The sequence below is a fragment of the Ranitomeya variabilis genome, chromosome 1, assembly GCF_051348905.1.
Source record: "Ranitomeya variabilis isolate aRanVar5 chromosome 1, aRanVar5.hap1, whole genome shotgun sequence".
NCBI classification, from domain to species: Eukaryota; Metazoa; Chordata; class Amphibia; order Anura; family Dendrobatidae; genus Ranitomeya; species Ranitomeya variabilis.
This window is the reverse complement of record NC_135232.1, coordinates 17,265,933-17,287,759: the sequence shown is the minus strand read 5'-3', so window position 1 is coordinate 17,287,759 and position 21,827 is coordinate 17,265,933. Positions and strand designations below refer to the sequence as shown.

At 45.4% G+C, this 21,827-nt stretch overlaps 1 protein-coding gene across 1 annotated transcript in view; it reads right to left on the bottom strand.

Annotated features, from left to right (window-relative positions):
- Positions 1 to 21,827, bottom strand: part of LOC143793567 (uncharacterized) — a 222,596-nt gene that overhangs the window by 31,825 nt on the left and 168,944 nt on the right. Inside the window, exons 3-8 of the mRNA XM_077280641.1 lie at positions 20,783 to 20,891; positions 18,958 to 19,040; positions 18,454 to 18,562; positions 749 to 816; positions 213 to 278; positions 60 to 116 (exon numbers count right to left, since the gene is read on the bottom strand). Of these exons, the coding sequence (XP_077136756.1) occupies positions 60 to 116; positions 213 to 278; positions 749 to 816; positions 18,454 to 18,562; positions 18,958 to 19,040; positions 20,783 to 20,867 (468 nt within the window). The 5' untranslated portion in view covers positions 20,868 to 20,891. The remainder of the gene's footprint in view (positions 1 to 59; positions 117 to 212; positions 279 to 748; positions 817 to 18,453; positions 18,563 to 18,957; positions 19,041 to 20,782; positions 20,892 to 21,827) is intronic.

Sequence of the window (21,827 nt, the reverse complement as noted above, 5' to 3'; positions counted from 1 at the left end):
TAGCTCAATACACTGGAGTTTCACACAACTTTTAGCATTTCTTTAAAGTGCAAGCCTACCGATTGCGAAGAAAAAAACGCAGACATGCTGCTGCTGCTTCCCTCACTATCCGACATCTGCAACAAAGCAATACATTTTAAGTACACACACATCCGGACAATACAGACTCCCATGATGTATACAGAGATATATATATATACAGATGTACTTACATTTCCTGTGATCTGTTGCAAGACACTTTCTCTCTCACGTGCAGCAGGCCTCAGGAAAAATGTGTGCTAGGGACATTAATGGCCGAAATCATGTTTCCTGTCACATGACCACATGGACCACCCTCAAACGCTATTAAAACGTATGGTTCTATTTGGAAATTTTTCACGATTTGCGTCTGGCTGCGTTTGCCATAGCCATCAATGGCAGAATTAACGCTTCCGCTAGTATTGCGTTAGCTTGGCCGGACCCGAAAACGCTGCAAGCCGCGTTCCAAGGTCCGTCAGAAAAAAACGTTATGTGACAAACGCATGCCAATTTTGGCATGCGTCACGATGCGTCAGACAATGCAAGTCTATGGGCGCGTTAGTATGTGCGTTATATTGCGTTTTCAGTACTTAAAAACGTGTCCGTTAGAGGGACTCACCTAGCGCAATGTGAACCTAGCCTAAGACAGATGTTAATTTACGGTTGGTTATACAGTCATACATATACATATTCCACTACACATACAAATCGGTATAGCAAATGTACTCACTTCATTGGTGTCTTGTCCACTCTGGGGAGCGCCCAGGTCTTCAGTCGAGGACATGTTGGAATGGAAAGCTGCAAGAGAGACAGAGTACACACTGCATAATATGACAAACACAGAGACAGAGTACAGACTGCAGTGGGAGAGACAGACAGACATTTTCATAGCTTCTACACTGTGTTCCAAATTATTATGCACAGAGAGTTTAGGAGTGATCAGGTTAGAATTTTTAAACTCATTGACGGTGATGTGTGTCAGGGCTCTTTATATCACTGAAAGCAATTGCAGAGACCTGTGCACATTAGTTTGGCCGGTGTGTCCAAATAAAGGCAAGACTACTTAAGAAGGCTGTTCCACATTATTAAGCAGCCTACATTTTTGGCCAAAATGGGAAAGAAAAAGGATGTGTCGGCTGCTGAGAAGCAACAATTTGTGGAGTATTTAGGTCAAGGCATGACTACAATCAACATTGCCAAGACACTTCATGGTGATCATCGCACAATCAAGAAGTATGCAGCTGATTCCCAGCACACACGTGTGCGTGCTGATAAGGAAAAATTGAGGACTCTTTCCAACAGGCAATTGCGTAAGGTTAAAAGAGCAGCTGCAAAAATGCCTTGTCATAGCAGCAGACAAGTTTTTGAAGCTGCTGGTGGCTCCAACGTCCCCAGAACAACAAGATGCAGGGTCCTTCAGAGGTTTGCAGCTGTGCGTAAGCCATCCTGCCGACCACCTCTATCCACTGCACACTAGCGGAAACGGCTCCAGTGGGCCAAACGATACATGAAGACTGACTTCCAAACTGTTTTGTTCACCGATGAGTGCCGTGCAACGCTCGATGGTCCAGATGGATGGAGTGGAGGATGGCTGGTTGATGGACACGCCATGAAAACACGGCTAAGGCGCCAACAAGGAGGAGGTGGAGTAATGTTTTGGGCTGGAATCATGGGGAGAGAGATTGTCTGCCCCTTTATGATCCCTGAAGGGGTAAAGATGAACTCCATAATCTATGTGGAGTTTCTAAAACAACACTTCCTGCCATGGTTCAAGAGGAAGAACCGTGCTTTCCGCAGCAAGATCATTTTCATGCATGATAATGCACCGTCTCATGCTGCAAAAAACACATCTGCATCTCTGGCTGCTATGGGCATAAAAGAGGACAAACTTATGGTGTGGCCACCATCTTCCCCGACCTCAACCCCATTGAGAACCTCTGGAGCATCATCAAAAGGAGTGTCTATGATGGCGGGAGGCAGCTCACATCTAAGCAACAGCTCTGGGAGGGGATTCTGTCCACATGCAAAACAATTGAAGCAGAAACCATCCAAAAACTGACAAATTCAATGGACGAGAGAGTTCAGAAGCTTCTTTCGAACAAGAGGTCCTATGTGCAAATGTAACGTCACCTAGAATAAAGTTTTCACTTGAAAACGGATTTCATTTTGTAATAAGCTGATAATGCTTATAACTTCACAATTCACCATTTTTTTGTTCAAAATAAAAAAAAAAGGTTGAAAACTCTTCTGTGCATAATAATTTGGAACATGCACTTTGAGTGTTTATTTTTTTTTTAAAGATTCTGTTTTCATAGGCAGTTTGTTCCAAAACATTGCAATTATACTAGAATAGTAGATGACTGGAAAATAACAATGACTGCAGTTCAGATATGTAATGTAGAGAAAATAGGAGGAAATATTATTTGCATAATAATTTGGAACACAGTGTATACTCATATCCAGAGTCTTCAGGTGAAATCCAGAGTGTTGTGATCACTTCGAGAGTCTTGAGAGTACTGACATTACAGCGTCTCACCCCCTTTTTATACAGCTTGGTTTCTGGGGTGGCTGACACCAGTTCCTGGACATGTTCAGTCTGAAGTACGCATGCGCATCGAACGCATACATGCGCATGTCCTTGTGTACCAATGCGTTCCCATATACAGTAATGCGTTGCTTTGACGCATTCATCCGCATGTGTATGCCTGAGCATATTTGACGCCTCAAAAAATGCAACATGTTGAGTTCGCTGGACACAGTGAAATTATGCACGGGGACGCATCCGCATACAAACTGATTCCAACGCATGTTCCTGCGCACACAATGTTTAAGATAGGTATGCGAGACGCATGCGGACAGTACGCAGGCCTACGCTGAGCAAAAAAACGCTAATGTGAAACCGCCAGATTGTCACGTGCAGTCTATCCGTATAGATTGGCTACTAAAGAACTACTGATCAGCAAATATTCACTGATCGGTTGTCGATTAATGCCACCGGTTGGTCAGTTTCTGTAAACGAAACCTGCTGTCTAAAGCCCCTTGATAACGTTGGCAGAAACCCACGATACTGACAGGCTCTGCTGATTGTCTAATGGAAATGGAGACTGTGGACAATTTATCGTCGGGGGAAAACATGGATCCAGCGTGCCCAATTTCAGGTTGCCGATTGTTTTATATCCGGGATAGAAGCCGCCGGTGATGCCTGGTAACGGCTCTCAGAGTCGGCCAAACAACTCGGTCAGCAGCCGTCTACTGTGTACGACCTCACTTATCTATTGTGTTGTATGGCTAATCAGCAAGGAGACAGATATAGAATTGCAATAAAATGTGATAATATTAAAAGGACCTAGAATAAGAGACACACAAGGACCACACTACTGTACCTGTGATGAGTGCAAGTGCTCAAACAACCAGCACTCTCGTATACAAAGACTCAACCTGACCAATGTGCCATAATGAAACATATCCTGCCAAGGTGGATGGCAGGAACCAGAGAGGGATGGGTCCTATATAACTCCGTCGTGCCCCGTGTATACCTCCTGACCTAAGAAGGGCAGTACCCGATTGTGGCACTGCTGGGAAAATAAATAGACTTTTACAAAAAAACTGCTGAAATTAAGCAGTCTATTGAGACCCTGGGGTGGCATGTCAATCTGGATTCCCTTTGTAACAACACTTTATTGAAGTTACCCCGCCTATGGAGTAGTTTAATCCTGTCAGTCCCCAAAAAAGGTAAGAACTGATGTTACCCTGATGGTGACAATTGATGTGTGTAGCTGGAGATGTGCCACGTTTGCTCCTCCGCTTGTCTCCTGAACTCTGCAACCAATTTGCCACAAGCAGATAGCCTTATAGATGATGCCCTTCATTTTGCAATTAATTCTCCAATATGGAGCTCTTCACCAGTACTATCATTACGGAAAATGTTTCCTGCTTGGATCGACTCAAGTGTCACACAGATGCCACATTTGTAAGATCGCCCAAGTTTCGTTGGTAGCCAGGTGTCACCAGCGGACCGAGTCTTGCGGTAAGTGATCATGGGGGAAGTTACCGATATTTTACAAATGTCCTCATCCATCCTGAGTATTTTCCAGAGTTTACGGAGGATCTCCCTAACCAGTGGTTAGATGAGACAAATGGATTGGTCTTTGATTACCGATTTGTCCTGAGACACCAGAAGTCCCTCTCGCTCTGTCTTAGTGAATGATGGAAGGACTCCCTCAACACCAGGTCAGGGTGGCTCCTTGTCAAAAATCCCTCTCGGAGATCATCAGACTTACACATCCTTGACAAATCTAACCCACAAATCCATGAGTATGGTAAATGAAGACATGGTTTCAGGAAAAACCACAGTATCCTCCAACCAGCTAAGGAACAGGTTCGTGTAACTTGGTGCGCAGGGACTGCCCATGGCAGCGGCCCAGAGCTGGGGGTGGATATTCCCAGAAGAGGTGAAAAGCACATTGGCCAGAACAAATTCAAGGAGGGTTAGCACAAGATTATTATGTTATAAGTATTGACAACCCCTTGCTGAGAGAAAGTATTCAACACCCTCTATGCCTTTATTATGGAGGATTGAGGAATACAAGACTGCAATGTCAATGCAAGCCATCAAAATGTCCTGTTCAATAGAAATTCATTCCAGGCTACGTAGAAAATCCTTTGTGTCCCTGATGTATGGGGGTAAGATAATCACAAAGGGTCTAACGATGTAATCTAGACAGACTTCTACATTGTGTCCAACACTATTAATTCCAGACACAATGGGTCTCCCTTTAATAGGTGTGTCACAATAATGTAAAAATGCCATATTATGAGTTTAGTTCTAGAAGGTTCCATGACACACACACACTGCAGATTCGAACTCCCCCCACTGCATTCGCTAATACAAAAACAAAGCCCTATGGCAGACACACGCTGTGGGCTCTCCGATCCCCCCTCTTCAGCTGCATAGGAAACTGACTTCCACTACAGAGGAATGAAAGTTATACATTTGGTATGTGTAACAATAGGGCTACCCACCAGTGCATTTTCTAAGATCAGCGCTTAGCAGAAATTGAGAAACGCATAACTGCTTAAGCGGGTCAAATATCTACCTCGTGTTTATAGTTATAGTGAGCATCATGATCATTGTGTCGTTCTTCTACGAGGTTCATACGGCGAGAAATGTGTAGAGATGGCTTTTCATAATTTTAAGAAAGGGGAGTATTCAGCCCCTGAGTGAGGTCACCACGGGGAGTGCCTGGGTTTTGGGCACAGGGATAAGTGAGTGTCGCCCTTCCCCTGAGCCACATGGTCTGCTATGAAATGATATGAGTGAACTGTAAGACTATTTTCTTCCGTTAATCCCTTATTATTTGTAATTGTCTGTACATATGATACTTTTCTTTTATAATATACTTTTACCCTTTTGTAAACACTGCCTACCTTTTTGGAGAAAAATATATAAAATTACTAGCTTCGTTTCTCCTTGCTCTATAACGTACTGTCACATCCTCGGAAGAGAATTATGCTACCAATTGGGTGGGCCCCGGACCAGTTATTAATTAAAAAAATCGGAGCTGGGGCAGCGGATTTGTCCTGCGCTTTAGGGAAACCTAGTAGCGATGGACAGCGTTGATAATTATTGTTCCTGCCTGAGTGGGAGTAGTTTTATAGCCCTCACTGCAGTGTGCCCATTAGCCAGCACATAGTAAGGCAGCCTTTCTGGTGACTAATTATCCTAGGTGCAGTACCCTGCCTGACCTGAGGGTGAGGAGGGCGCCAGAGAGCTGCAAGTTTCCAACCGGAACTGGGAAGTGGAATATAGATAAATCCCCTTCAGTAAAGAACTGGGGCAACCAAACAACCCCAGTTCATGACATATTGGGGGGATGATAAAGTTATCCCCCTGAGTTTCGTGACATATTGGTGACAGAGCGGTGGAATAATAAAGTATTAGCGATCGAGTTTGAGCAATCATTCCCCGCACTAAAACCTTGCTCAGTTCTAGCGAAGACTTTGCGCAAAAAAGTTTTGGAGAACGAACTCCGTGTTTACTAGTCCTGAGACAAAGGTGTGTGTATAGAGATTACCCCCTACCCTTCTCTTCGTTTTTCTGTCCTATCTTTTATTTGGCAACCATGGCTATGCTGGGAGTAAAGGAGCCAAAACTGTTAAGAGCGTATGTCAGCAGTGTGGTCTGTCTCTAGAAGGATGGCTCTGAAAGGAAAGCAGCAAAGATGACAGCAGAAATATGCCAGAAATGAGCCAGAAGGTACGACTAACCACTGTTAATAAATGTACTAAATTTCTTTCCCTTTCCACCACATTTACTCATCATGCTGACATACACTAACAGTTTTGGCTCCTTTACTCCTCACTCTCCTTCGTTATCCCCAAACCCCAGCACCCTCTAACCAAGTAATAATCTCTCCTTCCCTCCTGCTTCCCCATCTGACCTCCTCTGCTGACCGGCTCCTCAACCTCAGATCTCTCCTAATAATACACAAAACAAGCCGCCCACTCTCCTCCCACCTGCTCTGCCTCTCTCTGCTTCTCCTCACTGCTGGCGACTTATCTCCCAATCCTGGACCCCCACAGCTCATACCTCCCATTACTACCCCCTTCTATCGCTCCCATCTCAACATAAACACCCAATATCTTGCCCACCTCAAATCCGTGCCCCGGACGCCCACCACCCTGCTCCCTCTCTGGAATGCCCACTCCGTCTGCAATAAACTCCACGTGATTCACGATCTCTTTACCTCTTGTAATCTCTTCCAACAACCTACAATCTGGCTTCAGTCCCCACCATTCCACTTAGACTGCCCTGATCAAACTTACAAACGACTTACAGCCAAAGTTAACAGACAATTCTCTATACTACTCCTTCTAGACAAGTCCTCTGCCTTGGGCAAAGTTGACCACAGCCTCCTACTACAGATCCTCTCTTCCTTTGGTGTCAAAGACCTCGCCTTATCCAGGATCTCCTCATACCTCACCAACCGCACATTTAGCATTTCCTACTCCCATACAACCTCTTTATCTCGCCCCCTCTCTGTTGGCGTTCCTCAAGGCTCTGTCCTAGGACCTCTTCTCTTTTCAATCTATACCCTTAGCCTGGGACAACTCAAAGTCCTAGGGCTTCCAGTACCATCTATATGCCGATGACACTCAGATCTACCTCTCTGTCCCAGATGTCAACTCTCTGCTGTCCAGAATCCCAGAGTGTCTATCTGCCATATCCTCCTCTCGCTTCCTCAAACTCAATGTGGACAAAACCGAACTAAATTATCTTTCCTCCATCTCACACATCTTCCCTACCTGATCTATCACAATAAATGAATTTAGACTTTCTCCCGTCCAGGTAATCCGCTGCCTCGGAGTAACCCTGAACTCTGCCCTGTCCTTTAAACCGCACATCCAAGCTCTCGCCATCTCCTGTCGCCTCCAGCTTAAAAATATTTCCATAATCCATCCTTTCCTCAACCCTCACTCTACTAAAATGCTTGTGCATGCCCTAATCATCTCCCACCTCAACTACTGCAACATCCTCCTTTGTGGGCTACCCTCTAACACTCTCGCACCCCTACAGCCCATCCTTAACTCTGCTGCCAGGCTAATTAATCTCTCTCCTCGCTACACTGCTGCTTCCCCCGTTTGCAAATCCCTTCACTGGCTCACAATTTCCCAGCGTATCAAGTTTAAACTAATAACACTGACATACAAAGCCATCCATAACTTTTCTCCTCTGTATATTTCCGTACTAATCTCTCAATATCTTCCCTCACGTAATCTCCGGTCCTCCCAAGACCTCCTTCTCTCCTCCACACTTATTCACTCCTCACCCAATCGCCTCCAAGACTTCTCCCGAATATCCCCCATCATCTGGAATTCTGTGCCCCAACACATCCGGTTATCCACCACATTTAGATCCTTCAAACGGAACCTGAAATCCCACCTCTTCAAAGAAGCTTACAGGGTCCTCTCTCCTCCTGTACCAGTTATGACTTGTATTGTTCAAGATTATTGGACTTGTTTTTATTATGTATACCCCTCCTCACATGTAAAGCGCCATGGAATAAATGGCACTATAATAATAAATAATAATAACCTGTAATGACCACACGGCCACCTCAACACCAGCGGAGGTGCTGCAACCCCCGGCCTACTGTCTCCTTCCTCATAATTGTGTAGAATGTAAACCCGCAAGGGCAGGGTCCTCTCCCTTCTGTATCAGTCTTTAATTGTTAGTTTGTTTACTGTAAGTGATATTTGTATTTTGATGTAACCCCTTCTCATGTAAAGCACCATGGAGTTATTATAAATAAACCAAATGGTGGCCCGATTCTAACGCATCGGGTATTCTAGAATATTTAAGAAGTACGGTATATAACACAGCCCACGCAGTATATAACACAGCCCACGCAGTATATAACAATGTGGGCACCATATCCCTGTTAAAAAAAGAATAAAAAAAAAAAATAGTTATATACTCACCTTCCGTCGGCCCCCGGATCCAGGCCAGGCCTTTACCGATGCTCGTCGCGACGCTCTGTTCCCAGTAATGCATTGCGGCAATAACACGTGATGATGTAGCGGTCTCTCGAGCCCGCTACGTTATCTCCGGTCACAGCTGCAATGCATTCTTGGGACTGGAGCGTCGCAAGGACCGGGAAAGGCTGGCACGGATGGCGGAAGGTGAGAATAATGTTTTTTTTTTATTAGTATTATTATTTTTAACATTATATGATTTTGCTATTGATGCTGCATAGGCAGCATTAATAGTAAAAAGTTGGGCACACTTACACGGTTAATGGCAGGGTTAATGGCAGGGTTAAGGGACTGCGTTACACGGAGTTATGCCGCTGTGTAACGCAGTCCTAAAACACTATGTGGGCGCTGACTGGAGGCGAGTATGGAGGAGGCACTGACTGGACGGAAGTAGAGGGGCTAATTCGCGGCCAGACTTGGCCCTTCGCTGATTGGTCGGCCAGTTGACAATTATATAGATAGATAATAATAATGTGGCAGATGCACTGTTGACCATCTTTTCACGGGGAGAATTTCTCAGGGAGGTGATTACTGATCAAGGGACTCAACTCATGTCTTGCCTAATGGAAGCACTCTGTAAGAGAATGCGGTTAACCGTCTGGTATGGAGTGCATTTCACCCACAGACCAATGGCTTGGGTGAGCGCTTCAACGGTACCCTCAAACAGATGCTATACATGCTATTTCAGACCCAAGGACACGACTGGGAGCGGTGCCTCCCACACCTGCTATTCGCTTACCGAGAGGTTCTGCAGGCCTCGACGGGATTCTCCCCCTTCGAGCTCCTGTACAGCAGGCGAGTCCAGGGACCCCTTGGGTTGGTAAGGGAAACCTGGGAAGAGGAGCCGAAGCCTTCTGAAGTGTCCATAGTGGAGTATGTCATGCGCTTCCATGACAAAATGCAGACCTTGATGCAGTTGATACATAACAACATGACGCAGGCTCAGGCTGACCAGAAGCACTGGTACGACCAGAACGCCCGGGAGCAGACCTACCAGGTAGGTCAGAAGGTGTGGGTGCTGGTCCCGGTACCAAAGGATGAGCTTCAGGCAGCCTGGGAAGGCCCGTACGTCATCCACCAACAGCTCAACCAGGTCACCTACATGGTCACGCTTGACCACGCTCGGGGTAGGCAAAAGGCCTTTCACGTCAATATGATGAAGGCTCATCACGAACGTGAAGCCTACGTCCTACCAGTCTGCAGCCTGACCGAAGAAGGGGAGGAAGACCCCGTCCTGGACATGCTGACCCAAGCCAAGGCAGGTGGGTCCATCGAGGACGTGGAGGTAAGAGCCTTGTTAACCGAACCCCAGCGGTCGCAACTGCGAACCAGGCTGGAACTCTTCCGGGCCGTGTTCATCCTTCCAGATCGGTTGGAGGAGTTAGCGGTCCACGAGGTGGACACCGGGAATCATGCCCCACTACGGTGAACACCCTATCAGATCTCCGACGAGGTGCAGCAGGTTATGCACCAGGAGATCGATGACATGTTACAGCTGGGGGGTGATTCAACGGTCCAAAAGCGAGTGGACCTGACCTGTAGTCCACGTGTCAAAAAATCTTCCTGATTACTGTTGGTAGAAGTATCAGAGGAGGAAAGGCATATGCTTTCTGAAATGTCCATGGTACCTGGAGAGCATCAAGAAAATCGGGTTTGTCGGATTGGAACATTGAAGCGAACTTTTTTAATTGCCTGTTGTCTCTTGTAGCGAAGAGATCTACCTCTGGTAAACCCCATTTTACGGTTATCATTTTGAAGATTCGATGATTTAAAACCCACTCCCCTTGGTGGAGGGTATGGCGACTGAGGAAGTCCGCTTTTGAATTGTCCACTCCTCTGACATGTAGTGCTGATAGAGACAGTAGATGTTTCTCGGCTATAGTTAGGATGTTTTCGGCTATAGACATGAGTGTTCCTGATCTTGTTCCTCCTTGATGATTGATATAGGCTACTGATGTCATGTTGTCTGACAGAATCCTTGTATGTGTTCCGTGTAGCTGCGGAAGGAATTCACAAAGAGCGTGATGGATAGCTTTCAGCTCTCTTATATTAGATGAGTCGTCTGACTCCGTAACCGACCATAGACCTTGGGCTACCTGATCTCTCATATGTGCTCCCCAACCACTAGGACTGGCATCCGTGAATATTGTGTTTGAAGGTTTAACTACCCAGGGGACCCCACTAACCAAGTGATCTGGTTCTAGCCACCAGGATACAGATTTAATTACGTCTTCAGAAAGGGAAATTTTACCTTCTAGATGACCTTGTAATTTTATTTCCTCATGTAAAATTGCATATTGTAAACACCTTGAATGAAATTGGGCCCATGGTACTGCTGGGATACATGACGTGAAGGAGCCAAGGAGGGACATGCCTTGTCTTAAAGATATTAGAGGTTTATCTATTACCGACTGTACCTTATTTCTTATTGTCAATTGCTTGGATTGTGGTAGGAAACATTTTTGGCTTATGGAGTCTATTATAATTCCCAAGAATGTTTGTCGAGTAGTTGGAAGAAGTCTAGACTTTTCCCAATTCACCAACCACCCTAGTCTCTGCAGGGACGAGACCATATTACACAATCGTTGGTGACATTGTGAAGGGGAACTTCCTACCACTAAAAGATCATCAAGGTACGGAATTATGAGGGTATCTTTTACTCTTAGGTATGACATTACTTCCGACATTAACTTAGTGAATACCCTTGGAGCTATTGATAGTCCAAAGGGCATTGCTGTATACTGAAAGTGTCGTATACGTCCATTCAACACAATCGCCACGCGGAGATATTGTTGATGTTCTATAAAAATTGGCAGATGGTAATACGCATCTTTTAGGTCGAGTACCGTCATAAAACAATGGGGAGACAACAGTTTTATGGTGGATCGGATAGACTCCATTTTAAAGGTTTGATTCTGCAAAAAGGTGTTCAATTTTTTAAGGTTCAATATGGTTCTGAAAGATCCATCTGGCTTTGGGATTAAAAATAGAGGGGAATAGAACCCCTTTTTTTGCTGAAGAAATGGGACTTCCACCAAAACCCCTTTGGCTAGAAGGTTCATTACCTCCTGCTCCAAAGCCTCCTGTTGTAACTGGGTTTTTAAAGAAGTCAATAGAAATGAGTCCGGCGGGACTCGGGAAAATTTAAATTTTAGGCCGAAGGTGATGATACTATTTGCCCAAATGTTCGAAGTTATTTTCTGCCATTGATCTGAGAAGGAAGACAATCTACCTCCGACAGGCAGATCTGTTCTAACGGGGTTTTTCCTCAGTTTTGTAAGGGCGCTTCCCAAAAAGTGCTCCTCTCTGTCTGGTGTCTCTAGTGGCCCAGCGATCTTGGTTCTTGAAATCCTTCCTCTTGTTAAACATGGGCTTTCGGAACGCCCTCCTATAAGATGGAAGGTAATTATTATTAGGGAAGCCCTTTTTCCTCTCCCCTGCTTTAGTCAGGATCTCGTCCAGCTTAGTACCAAATAGGTACTCACCCTGACATGGAAGACCACACAATTTGGATTTTGTCTGGGGATCGCCTTTCCAGCCCTTAAGCCACAGGGCTCTACGTGCTGCATTAGTCAGCCCCGCCGACTTGGCCGCTAAACGTATTGAGTCAGCAGATGAGTCAGCCAGGAAGGCTGTAGCACCCCTAATTAAAGGTATAGAGGCTCTCAACTTGTCTCTAGAGAGACCGTTTTTAAGTCCTTCTTCCAAGTCACTTAGCCAGACTAGCATGGACCTAGCGGTGCATGTAGCTGACACAGCCGGTTTTAGGGCTCCCGCACAAGATTCCCACGCTCTTTTAAGGAGAGAGTCGGCTTTGCGGTCCAGAGGATCTTGTAGTGAACCTGAATCCTCCACAGGTAGCAGGGATTTTTTAGATGTGGAAGCCACTGCTGCGTCTACTTTTGGGGCTTTTGACCAGGTCGAGAATTCCTCATCATTAAAGGGATAACGTCTCTTTGAAGATGGTGGTAATCCCTTCTGCCCCTGGTTTTCCCACTCTTTTTTAATTAAATTTTTTACTGCTGCTATCACCGGAAAGGAGGGTCTTTTCCTTTCGGACAGCCCAGCGAACATTATGTCCTGCTGTGTTTTAGGGGTCTTAGAATCCTCGATGCCCATAGTGTTACAGACGGATTTCACCAGGTTATCTATACTGTCGGTGGGGAAGCACGTATCTTGATCCTCATCCGAGGAAACATAATCCCTAGAAATATCCGAATCTGCATTCTCTAATTCGGAAGATTGGTCAGATATGGGTGAAACATACTCTCTTGTCCCCTTAGGACGCGTTTCTTTTCCCGAACTATGCAGGGCTTGTAGTTCTTCTCTAATCAACACTCTAATGTCCTCAGATTTAACCGAGGCCTCTTCCCGTAAGGTGGAATCAATGCATGGTTTACAAAGTTTCTTTGTGTAACTATCCGGAAGGGGCTGAAGACATATCGCACATTGTTTGTGTTTCGTTTTTTCAGTACATTTTGCCTAGAGTGTTAGAGAAGAGGGGACAGCAATCAGCTTAATAGGGTAGATGTACACTCACCCCAGTGAAGCGTCTGTGAAGGTACCGGCTGACGAGGAGGAGACTGCAGAGGCTTGCTCTTTTTAGAAGATCCGCTCCGCTTGGAGCGGCTGCTGCTGCTGGTATGGCTGTGAGGAGTAGTTGCGGTGGCCTCAATAGAAGACATCGCAGGGTCCTGTGCCGAATCCATATTGGACGCCGGAGCGTTACTGCCGGCGTCCTTTTCACATGGGGGCCGCCATCTTCTTCCTGTTGAACCCGGAAGTGCTAATCACTTCCGGGTCGCGGCCATATTCCATATGCCTGCGCTGTCACCGGCACCAGCGCCGTCTCCTCCCTCTCCTCGGAAGCTTTTTAGCTTATACTTCCGGGGGGCATACTGGGGCTCCACGCCGTATAAGCGCTCGCCGAGGACGGCGCAGCGTTCCCCAACTACAGCGCTAACTCCCCGCAGACGTTCCGGATGAATTTCTGTGAGCCAGCACTCTCCAGCCCTGGCCTCACAGCGTCTGCCAGCAGAGGGGGGAAGCTGACACCAGGACCCCCGACGCTGCTTCCAGCTCTGGAGCCCTTGCCGTCCTCACAGGTAAACCGCGCAAGCGGCATCCAGGCTAGGCATCCTCTTCTCCGTGGATTCCCATAGGAACAGGAAACCAAACTGTGGGAGCGAGGGGGACCGCCCCTTTTATCTCTCCGTAGGGTTTCCTGTTCCTAGGGGCGGATCCCCTCTCTCAGTGGGTGCTGTCGTGGCGAAGAGAAAAACAGCCCTGTGCAACTCTCCTGTGTTATAAGCGGTCAGCAGCAGTCGACCGTTCCTGGTGGAGACCGACGCCAGCGAGTTTGGTCTCGGTGTTGTACTCAGCCAGGTCGACTCGGGGAACCAAGAGCACCCCATATTGTGCTTGAGCCAGAAGCTTCTGCCGAGGGAAGTGGCCTATTCCACTATCAAGAAGGAGTGCCTGGCCATGGTCTGGGCCCTGCAACATTTGCAGCCCTACCTGTACGGTCACACCTTCACTGTGGTGACTGACCACAACCCTCTGTGCTGGCTATAATCCATGTCTGGAACCAACAGTACAACTTTACCGTGAAACACAAAAAGGCAGCGAGTATGGCAATGCAGATAGGTTGTCCCGCCGAGGCGAACCTGCCAAGGTGCGCATGGAGGAATACCGAGAAGTCCTGTCTCCGTAGCGTAATCCAAAAAAAAAGGGGGGGGGGGGAGGTATCACGATAATGTAAAAATGCCATATTATGAGTTTAGTTCTAGAAGGTTCCATGGCATACACACCCACGCTGCAGATTCGAACCTCCTCCCTTTCTCCCCCACTGCATTCGCTGATACAGAAACAAAGCCCTAGGGCAGACACATGCTGTGGGCTCTCCGATCCCCCCTCTTCAGCTGCATAGGAAATTGTCTTCCACTACACACTCTGTGCAACTTGATACCAATGTGCAGCAGGCCCCCACCAAGTAGTTTATGGCTTTAAGCTGGGAAAGGCAGCTATAGTATGTGAAAGAAGTGGTTAATTTCTATTCTGAATAAAATATAAGTTAATGTGCTCTTTTGCTCATGTAAAACTTAATAGTAAGGCATAACTTGACTCCAATTAGTGACAGAGGAATGAAAGTTATACATTTGGTATGTGCAACAATAGGGCTACCCACTAGTGCGTTTTCTAAGCTCAGTGCTTAGCAGAAATTGAGAAACACATTACTGCTTACGCAGGTCATATATCTACCTCGTGTTTATAGTTAAGGGAACCCCCATGACGTGGTGACCATCAGGATCATTCTGTCGTTCTTCTACGAGGTTCATACGGCGAGAAATGTGTAGACATGGCTACTCATAAATTTTAAGAAAGGGGAGTATTCAGCCTCTGAGTGAGGTCACCACAGGGCGAGTGCCTGGGTTTTGGGCACAGGGATAAGTGAGTGAGACCTGAGTCTTCACTAGTCTTTTGTCCAGGGTCTAGCTGCGAGATGCATCTGTAATGCATCTTGATGTGTCGCCCTTCCCCGAGCCACATGGTCTGCTATGAAATAATATGAGAGAACTAAGTTTATTTTCTTCCGTTAATCCCTTTTTATTTGTAGTTATCTGTACATACGATACTTGTCTTTTATAATATCCTTTTACCCTTTTGTAAACACTGCCTACCTTTTTGGAGTAAAGTATATAAAATCCTAGCTTTGTCTCTCTTTGCTCTATAATGTACTGTCACATCCTCTGAAGAGAATTATGCTACCAATTGGGTGGGCTCCGGACCCGTTATTAATTAAGAAATCGGAGTTGGTGGCAATGGATTTGTCCTGCGCTTTTGGGAAACCTGGTAGAGACGGACGGCGTTGATAATTATTGTTCCCGCCTGAGTGGGAGTAGTTTTATCGCCCTCACTGCAGTGTGCCCATTAGCCAGTACATAGTAAGGCAGCCTTTCTGGCGACTAATTATCCCAGGTGCAAGTACGCTGTCTGATCTGAGGGTAAGGGGGCGCCAGAGAGCTGCAAGTTCCAAACCGGAACTGGGAAGTGGGATATAGATAAATACCCTTCAGAAAAGAACTCGGGCAATCAAACAACCCCGGTTCAAGACATATTGGGGTCAGCGGGGTCGGATGATAAAGATATCCCCCAGTGATTCGTGACAAGGTGTAAGAACTTTATGCAGTTTCGGGAAAGCAGACTGATCTCACCCACCTGTCAGACCTGTGTGACTGTGGGGAGTGCGTTTGCCATCACCGCTCAGGACTCTCACATACATGGCGAATGCTGGAGGTGGAGGAACTCCTCTCCTTTTTTTATGGCAGGAAGTGCACATGCACGGCCTGCTGATCGGATACTGGGATGGAAGGATAAAGCTCACAGATGGAATAACCGGGACTATTTCAGAAGATGAAAGGTTCATTTTTGGAACATCATTTATAATAACTGTAAATTGAAAAAAAACTTATTTACACATTTTCGGCTTAGTTAAACGCAATGTATCCTTTATGGTGTCAAAACCCCTTTAAGTATGTAATAAGAAACACTGATTAGGGATCAGGTCATAGGGAAGAAGAGGAGAGCTGTGACATCTATAGTGAATGGTGGATCCTGTGGCAGCATACTTTTTTGCAGCGACTGTCGGCGTTGATAATTATTGTTCCCACCTGAGTGGGAGTAGTTATAGCGCCCTCGCTCGCGGCAGTGTGCTCAATAGCCAGTACATAGCAGGCAGCCTTTCTGGCGACAAATTATCCTAGGTGCTGTACCCTGACTGACCTGAGGGTTAGACGGTCGCCAGAGAGCTGCGAGTTCCAAACCGGAACTGGGTAGTGGGATATAAATAAATCCCCTTCAGAAAGAACCAGGGGCAACCAAACAACCCGGGTCATAACAAATTGGTGTGAGTATTGGGGACGATAAAGATATCCTCCCCGTGAACCGTGACATCACCTATTGTGAATGGTGGATCCTGTGTTATCCATTGTATATAGAGGTGTTATCAGTCATTATAGAGGAGGTGAGCTGTGACATCACCTACTGTGAATGGTGGATCCTGTGTCATCTACTGTATATAGAGGTGTTGTCCCACCGTGCTGCCACCGATATGTCACGGCTCATGGGGAGGATATCTTTATCATCCCCACCACTCACACCAATTTGTCATGAACCGGGGTTGGTTGGTTGCCCCTGGTTCTTTCTGAAGGGGATTTACTTAAATCCCACTTCCGGTTTGGAACTCGCAGCTCTCTGGCGACTCTCTAACCCTCAGGTCAGTCAGGGTACTGCACCTAGGATAATTTGTCACCAGAAAGGCTGCCTGCTATGTACTGGTTATTGGGCACGTTGCAGCGAGGGTGATAAAACTACTCCCACTCAGGCGGGAACAATAATTATCAACGCCGCCGATCGCTGCAAAGATTCCCAATTGCACAGAAAAAAGTATGCTGCCACCAGCTCCGATTTCTTATTTATTAACGGGTCCGGAGCCAACCCAGATTAGTAGCGTAATTCACTTCAGAGGACGCGACAGTTCATTATAGAGCACGGAGAGACAAGCTAGTAATTTTATATTTTACTCCAAAAAAAGGTAGGCAGTGTTTACAGAGGTATAAAGACATTATAAAGAAGACAAATCATAAGTACAATACAATTACAAATAAAATGGGATTAAGGTTGAAAATAAACACTTACATTTCTTTATGTCATCTTATCTCATGGCCGACAGTGTGCTGTGAAGGAGGGGGTCACACCTAGAGGCATAGCACGCATCTGTATAGCAGCTAGACCCCGGACAAAGACACCTCAAGATTCCTGCTTCTCTTACTTATTTCCTAGCCTAAAACCCAGGCACTCCCCCTGGGGTGACCTCACTGAAACCTCCCCTTTACTTAGAATTATAACTATTTTTATGCCTAGCTAGCTGTATGAATCTCGTATACGAAAGACACGATGATCAGAATGTGCCCCACATCAGGGGAATTCTTTTAAGAGTAAACACGTAATTACATGACCCGCTTACGGGGAAACTCGTTGGGTTTAGCTTCTAGCCAATTCAGGCAGTTATAGATCCCTCGATGGACATTCTTAATATATAATTCTTATATCTCTAGCCCTGATCGGTGCCAATATATATAACCTTCAAAGTACAATAGAAGCTCATGCTTCCTATACCAGTTTTAACCAGTACCAGATGGGAGGGGGGAAATGAGGAGGGTAGGGAGATTTGTCTGCTGCAGGGTAGAGCCATATAAATTCTTGAGGGAGGAGGGAAATGAAGTATAGGATTACACACACAGACAAAAGAAGGGGAAGAGGGGGAGTCGGCAAGGCCCATAGCATGTATCTGGAAAGCCAATGTACTTTTAGGTAGATACTCAAACATGGCATATTCACATTATCGTGACAGGTGTTATCAGACATTGTACAGGAGGAGGTGAGCTGTGACATCACCTATTATGAATGGTGGATCCTGTGTTATCTACAGTATATAGAGGTGTTATCAGTCATTATACAGGAGGAGGAGGTGAGCTGTGACATCATGTATTGTGAATGATGGATCCTGTGTTATCTACAGTATATAGAGGTGTTATCAGTCATTGTACAGGAGGAGGAGGTGAGCTGTGACATCACCTATTATGAATGGTGGATCCTGTGTTATCTACAGTATATAGAGGTGTTATCAGTCATTGTACAGGAGGAGGAGGTGAGCTGTGACATCACCATTCGTGAATGGTGGATCCTGTGTTATCTACAGTATATAGAGGTGTTATCAGTCATTGTACAGGAGGAAGAGGTGAGCTGTGACACCTGTTATAAGTGGTGGATCTTGTGTTATGAGATGTGCTCTTATGATGTTAATACAAATAATGGAAACCTAATGCCATGATTACGTACCTGTGGTAACATCTGGAGTTTCCTCCTTCACGACGTTCATACACTGCTGACCTCCGCTCATCGCCTCTTCTAGGTCTTCCTCCTCTTTAATACTAATGAGATCTTCCTTCTGATGTGACAGATGTAACAATTCAGTACAACTTGGGGTTTGACAGCACAAGACACAAACCAAGGCGCCATTCACATATCAGCTTCATGTACATGTTTTATACGGTTTTTGTAAAAAGCTCGTGTAGTCTTTAGTCTAAATCACCTTCTTCTCACATTTGCTACTTGAATTACTGTAAACTATAGCGTTCTGTGTCGGGAGCCGTAAACTCCAGAATACACGGACATTACTCAGCTGGATGTTGTCACTGCTGGAAAGACGTACAGGCTTTTCTCATCATTGATAACCGAGGCACCATATGGTCTAAGGTCAGGAAGATCCACCAGAAGTTATGACATCTATGACCTTGATCAGAAATGTCTCCCCATATACAAATTCAGTACAGGGCCGTCTACCTGATGATCCTCCGGGATGTTGTGATTCTCCTCTGGACCATCCTGGGGATACAGAGGACGGGGACGTCTCCTCCTGGATCCATCTGCGGTAAACATACAAAAGGACTAATTACATGACCTATATACATCTTCAATGGCAGCCAGAAGACTGCCAAAAACGCTACACCCATGTTAAAATTCCAGGTTTTCGTAATGTAAAAGACATTAATTGAGTAGTGGCATGACAGGAATATTACCTAGAACTGGACGTCCCTCAAAAACTGAGGAAGAGGTAAGAAGAAAATTGGTGTGGGTGGATGTAAGAGGCAGACAAACATTAAAGGAGCTGCAGGAATTTCTGGCCAGCCCTGGTTGTGTCCTGCATGTGACAATCTCCTGCATTCTTCATATGTGTGGGGTAGGAGACAGAAGTCTTTCCTTACAGAGAAAAACATGCAAACCCAGCGATGTTCTGCCAAACGCTCCATCATGGCTGCCAAAAGCATGAGGGAAGCGTGTTATAAAGGTTGAACTTTTTTGCCATAATCCCAAAAGGTTTGTTCAGCGCAAATCCGACACTGCACATCATCAAAAGTACACCATCTCCACAGTGAGGTATGGTGGAGGCAGCATTATGCTTTGGGGCTGTTTTTGGCATCTCGAACTGGGGTTTTAGTCAAGGTGGAGGGAATTATGGACAGTTTCAAATATCAATTTTACATCAGAACCTTCCGGCCTCTTCTAAAAAGCTGTAGATGAGGAGGAATTTCTTCTTTCAGCAAAACAATTAACTTAAGGGAATGGTGGATCCTGTGTTATCTACCAAATACTGAGGTATTATCAGTCATTATACAGGAGGAGGTGAGTTGTGACATCACCTATTGTGAATGGTGGATCCTGTGTTATCTACAGTATATAGAGGTGTTATCAGTCATTGTACAGGAGGAGGAGGTGAGCTGTGACATCACCTATTGTGAATGGTGGATCCTGTGTTATCTACTGTATATAGAGGTGTTATCAGTCATTGTACAGGAGGAGGTGAGCTGTGACATTACCTATTGTGAATGGTGGATCCTGTGTTATCTACTGTATATAGAGGTGTTATCAGTCATTGTACAGGAGGAGGTGAGCTGTGACATTACCTATTGTGAATGGTGGATCCTGTGTTATCTACTGTATATAGAGGTGTTATCAATCATTGTACAGGAGGAGGAGGTGAGCTGTGACATCACCTATTGTGAATGGTGGATCCTGTGTTATCTACAGTATATAGTGGTGTTATCAATCATTGTACAGGAGGAGGAGGTGAGCTGTGACATCACCTATTGTGAATGGTGGAGCCTGTGTTATCTACTGCATATAGAGGTATTATCAGACATTGTACAGGAGGTGAGCTGTGACATCACCTATTGTGAATGGTGGATCCTGTGTTATCTACAGTATATAGAGGTGTTATCAGTCATTATACAGGAGGAGGTGAGCTGTGACATCACCATTCGTGAATAGTGGATCCTGTGTTATCTACAGTATATAGAGGTGTTATCAGTCATTATACAGGAGGAGGTGAGCTGTGACATCACCATTCGTGAATAGTGGATCCTGTGTTATCTACTGTATATAGAGGAGTTATCAGACATTGTACAGGAGGAGGAGGGGGTGAGCTGTGACATCACCTATTGTGAATGGTGGATCCTGTTATCTACTGCATACAGAGGTGTTATCAGTAATTGTACAGGAGGAGGAGGTGAGCTGTGACATGTTACAAATGGTGGATCTTGTGTTATGAGATGTGCTCTTCTGATAATTTTAATATAAATAATGGAAACCTAATGCCAGGATTACATACCTATGGTAACATCTGGAGTTTCCTCCTTCACGACGTTCATACACTGCTGACCTCCGCTCATCTCCTCTTCTAGGTCTTCCTCCATTTTAATACTAATGAGATCTTCCCTCTGATGTGACAGATGTAACAATTCAGTACAACTTGGGGTTTGACAGCACAAGACACAAACCGAGGCGCCACTCACATATCAGCTTCATGTACATGTTCTATACGGTTTTTGTAAAAAGCTCGTGTAGTCTTTAGTCTAAATCACCTTCTCACATTTGTTACTTGAATTACTGTAAACTATACGTAGCTTTCTGTGTCGTAAACTCCAGAATACACGGACATTACTCAGCTGGACGTGGTCACTGCTGGAAAGACGTACAGTGCCTTGCGAAAGTATTCGGCCCCCTAGAACTATTCAACCTTTTCCCACATATCATGCTTCAAACATAAAGAGACCAAATGTACATTTTTGGTGAAGAATCAACAACAAATGGAACACAATTGTGAAGTTGAACGAAATTTATTGGTTATTTAAAAGTTTTGTGGAAATTCATAAACTGGAAAGTGGGGCGTGCAATATTATTCGGCCCCTGTAACTTAATACTTTGTTGCACCACCTTTTGCTGCTATTACAAGTCTCTTGGGGTTTGTCTCTGTCAGTTTTGTACATCGAGAGACTGAAATTCTCTCCCATTCTTCCTTGGCAAACAGCTCGAGCTCAGTGAGGTTTGATGGAGATCGTTTGTGAACAGCAGTTTTCAGCTCTTTCCACAGATTCTCGATTGGATTGAGGTCTGGACTCTGACTTGGCCATTCTAACACCTGGATACGTTTATTTGTGAACCATTCCATTGTAGATTTTGCTTTATGTTTGGGATCATTGTCTTGTTGGAAGACAAATCTCCGTCCCAGTCTCAGGTCTTTTGCAGACTCCAACAGGTTTTCTTCAAGAATGGTCCTGTATTTGGCTCCATCCATCTTCCCATCAATATTAACCATCTTCCCTGGGTGCATACTAAAACCCTATGTGCCAAATTAACCTACACCTATGGTAGGT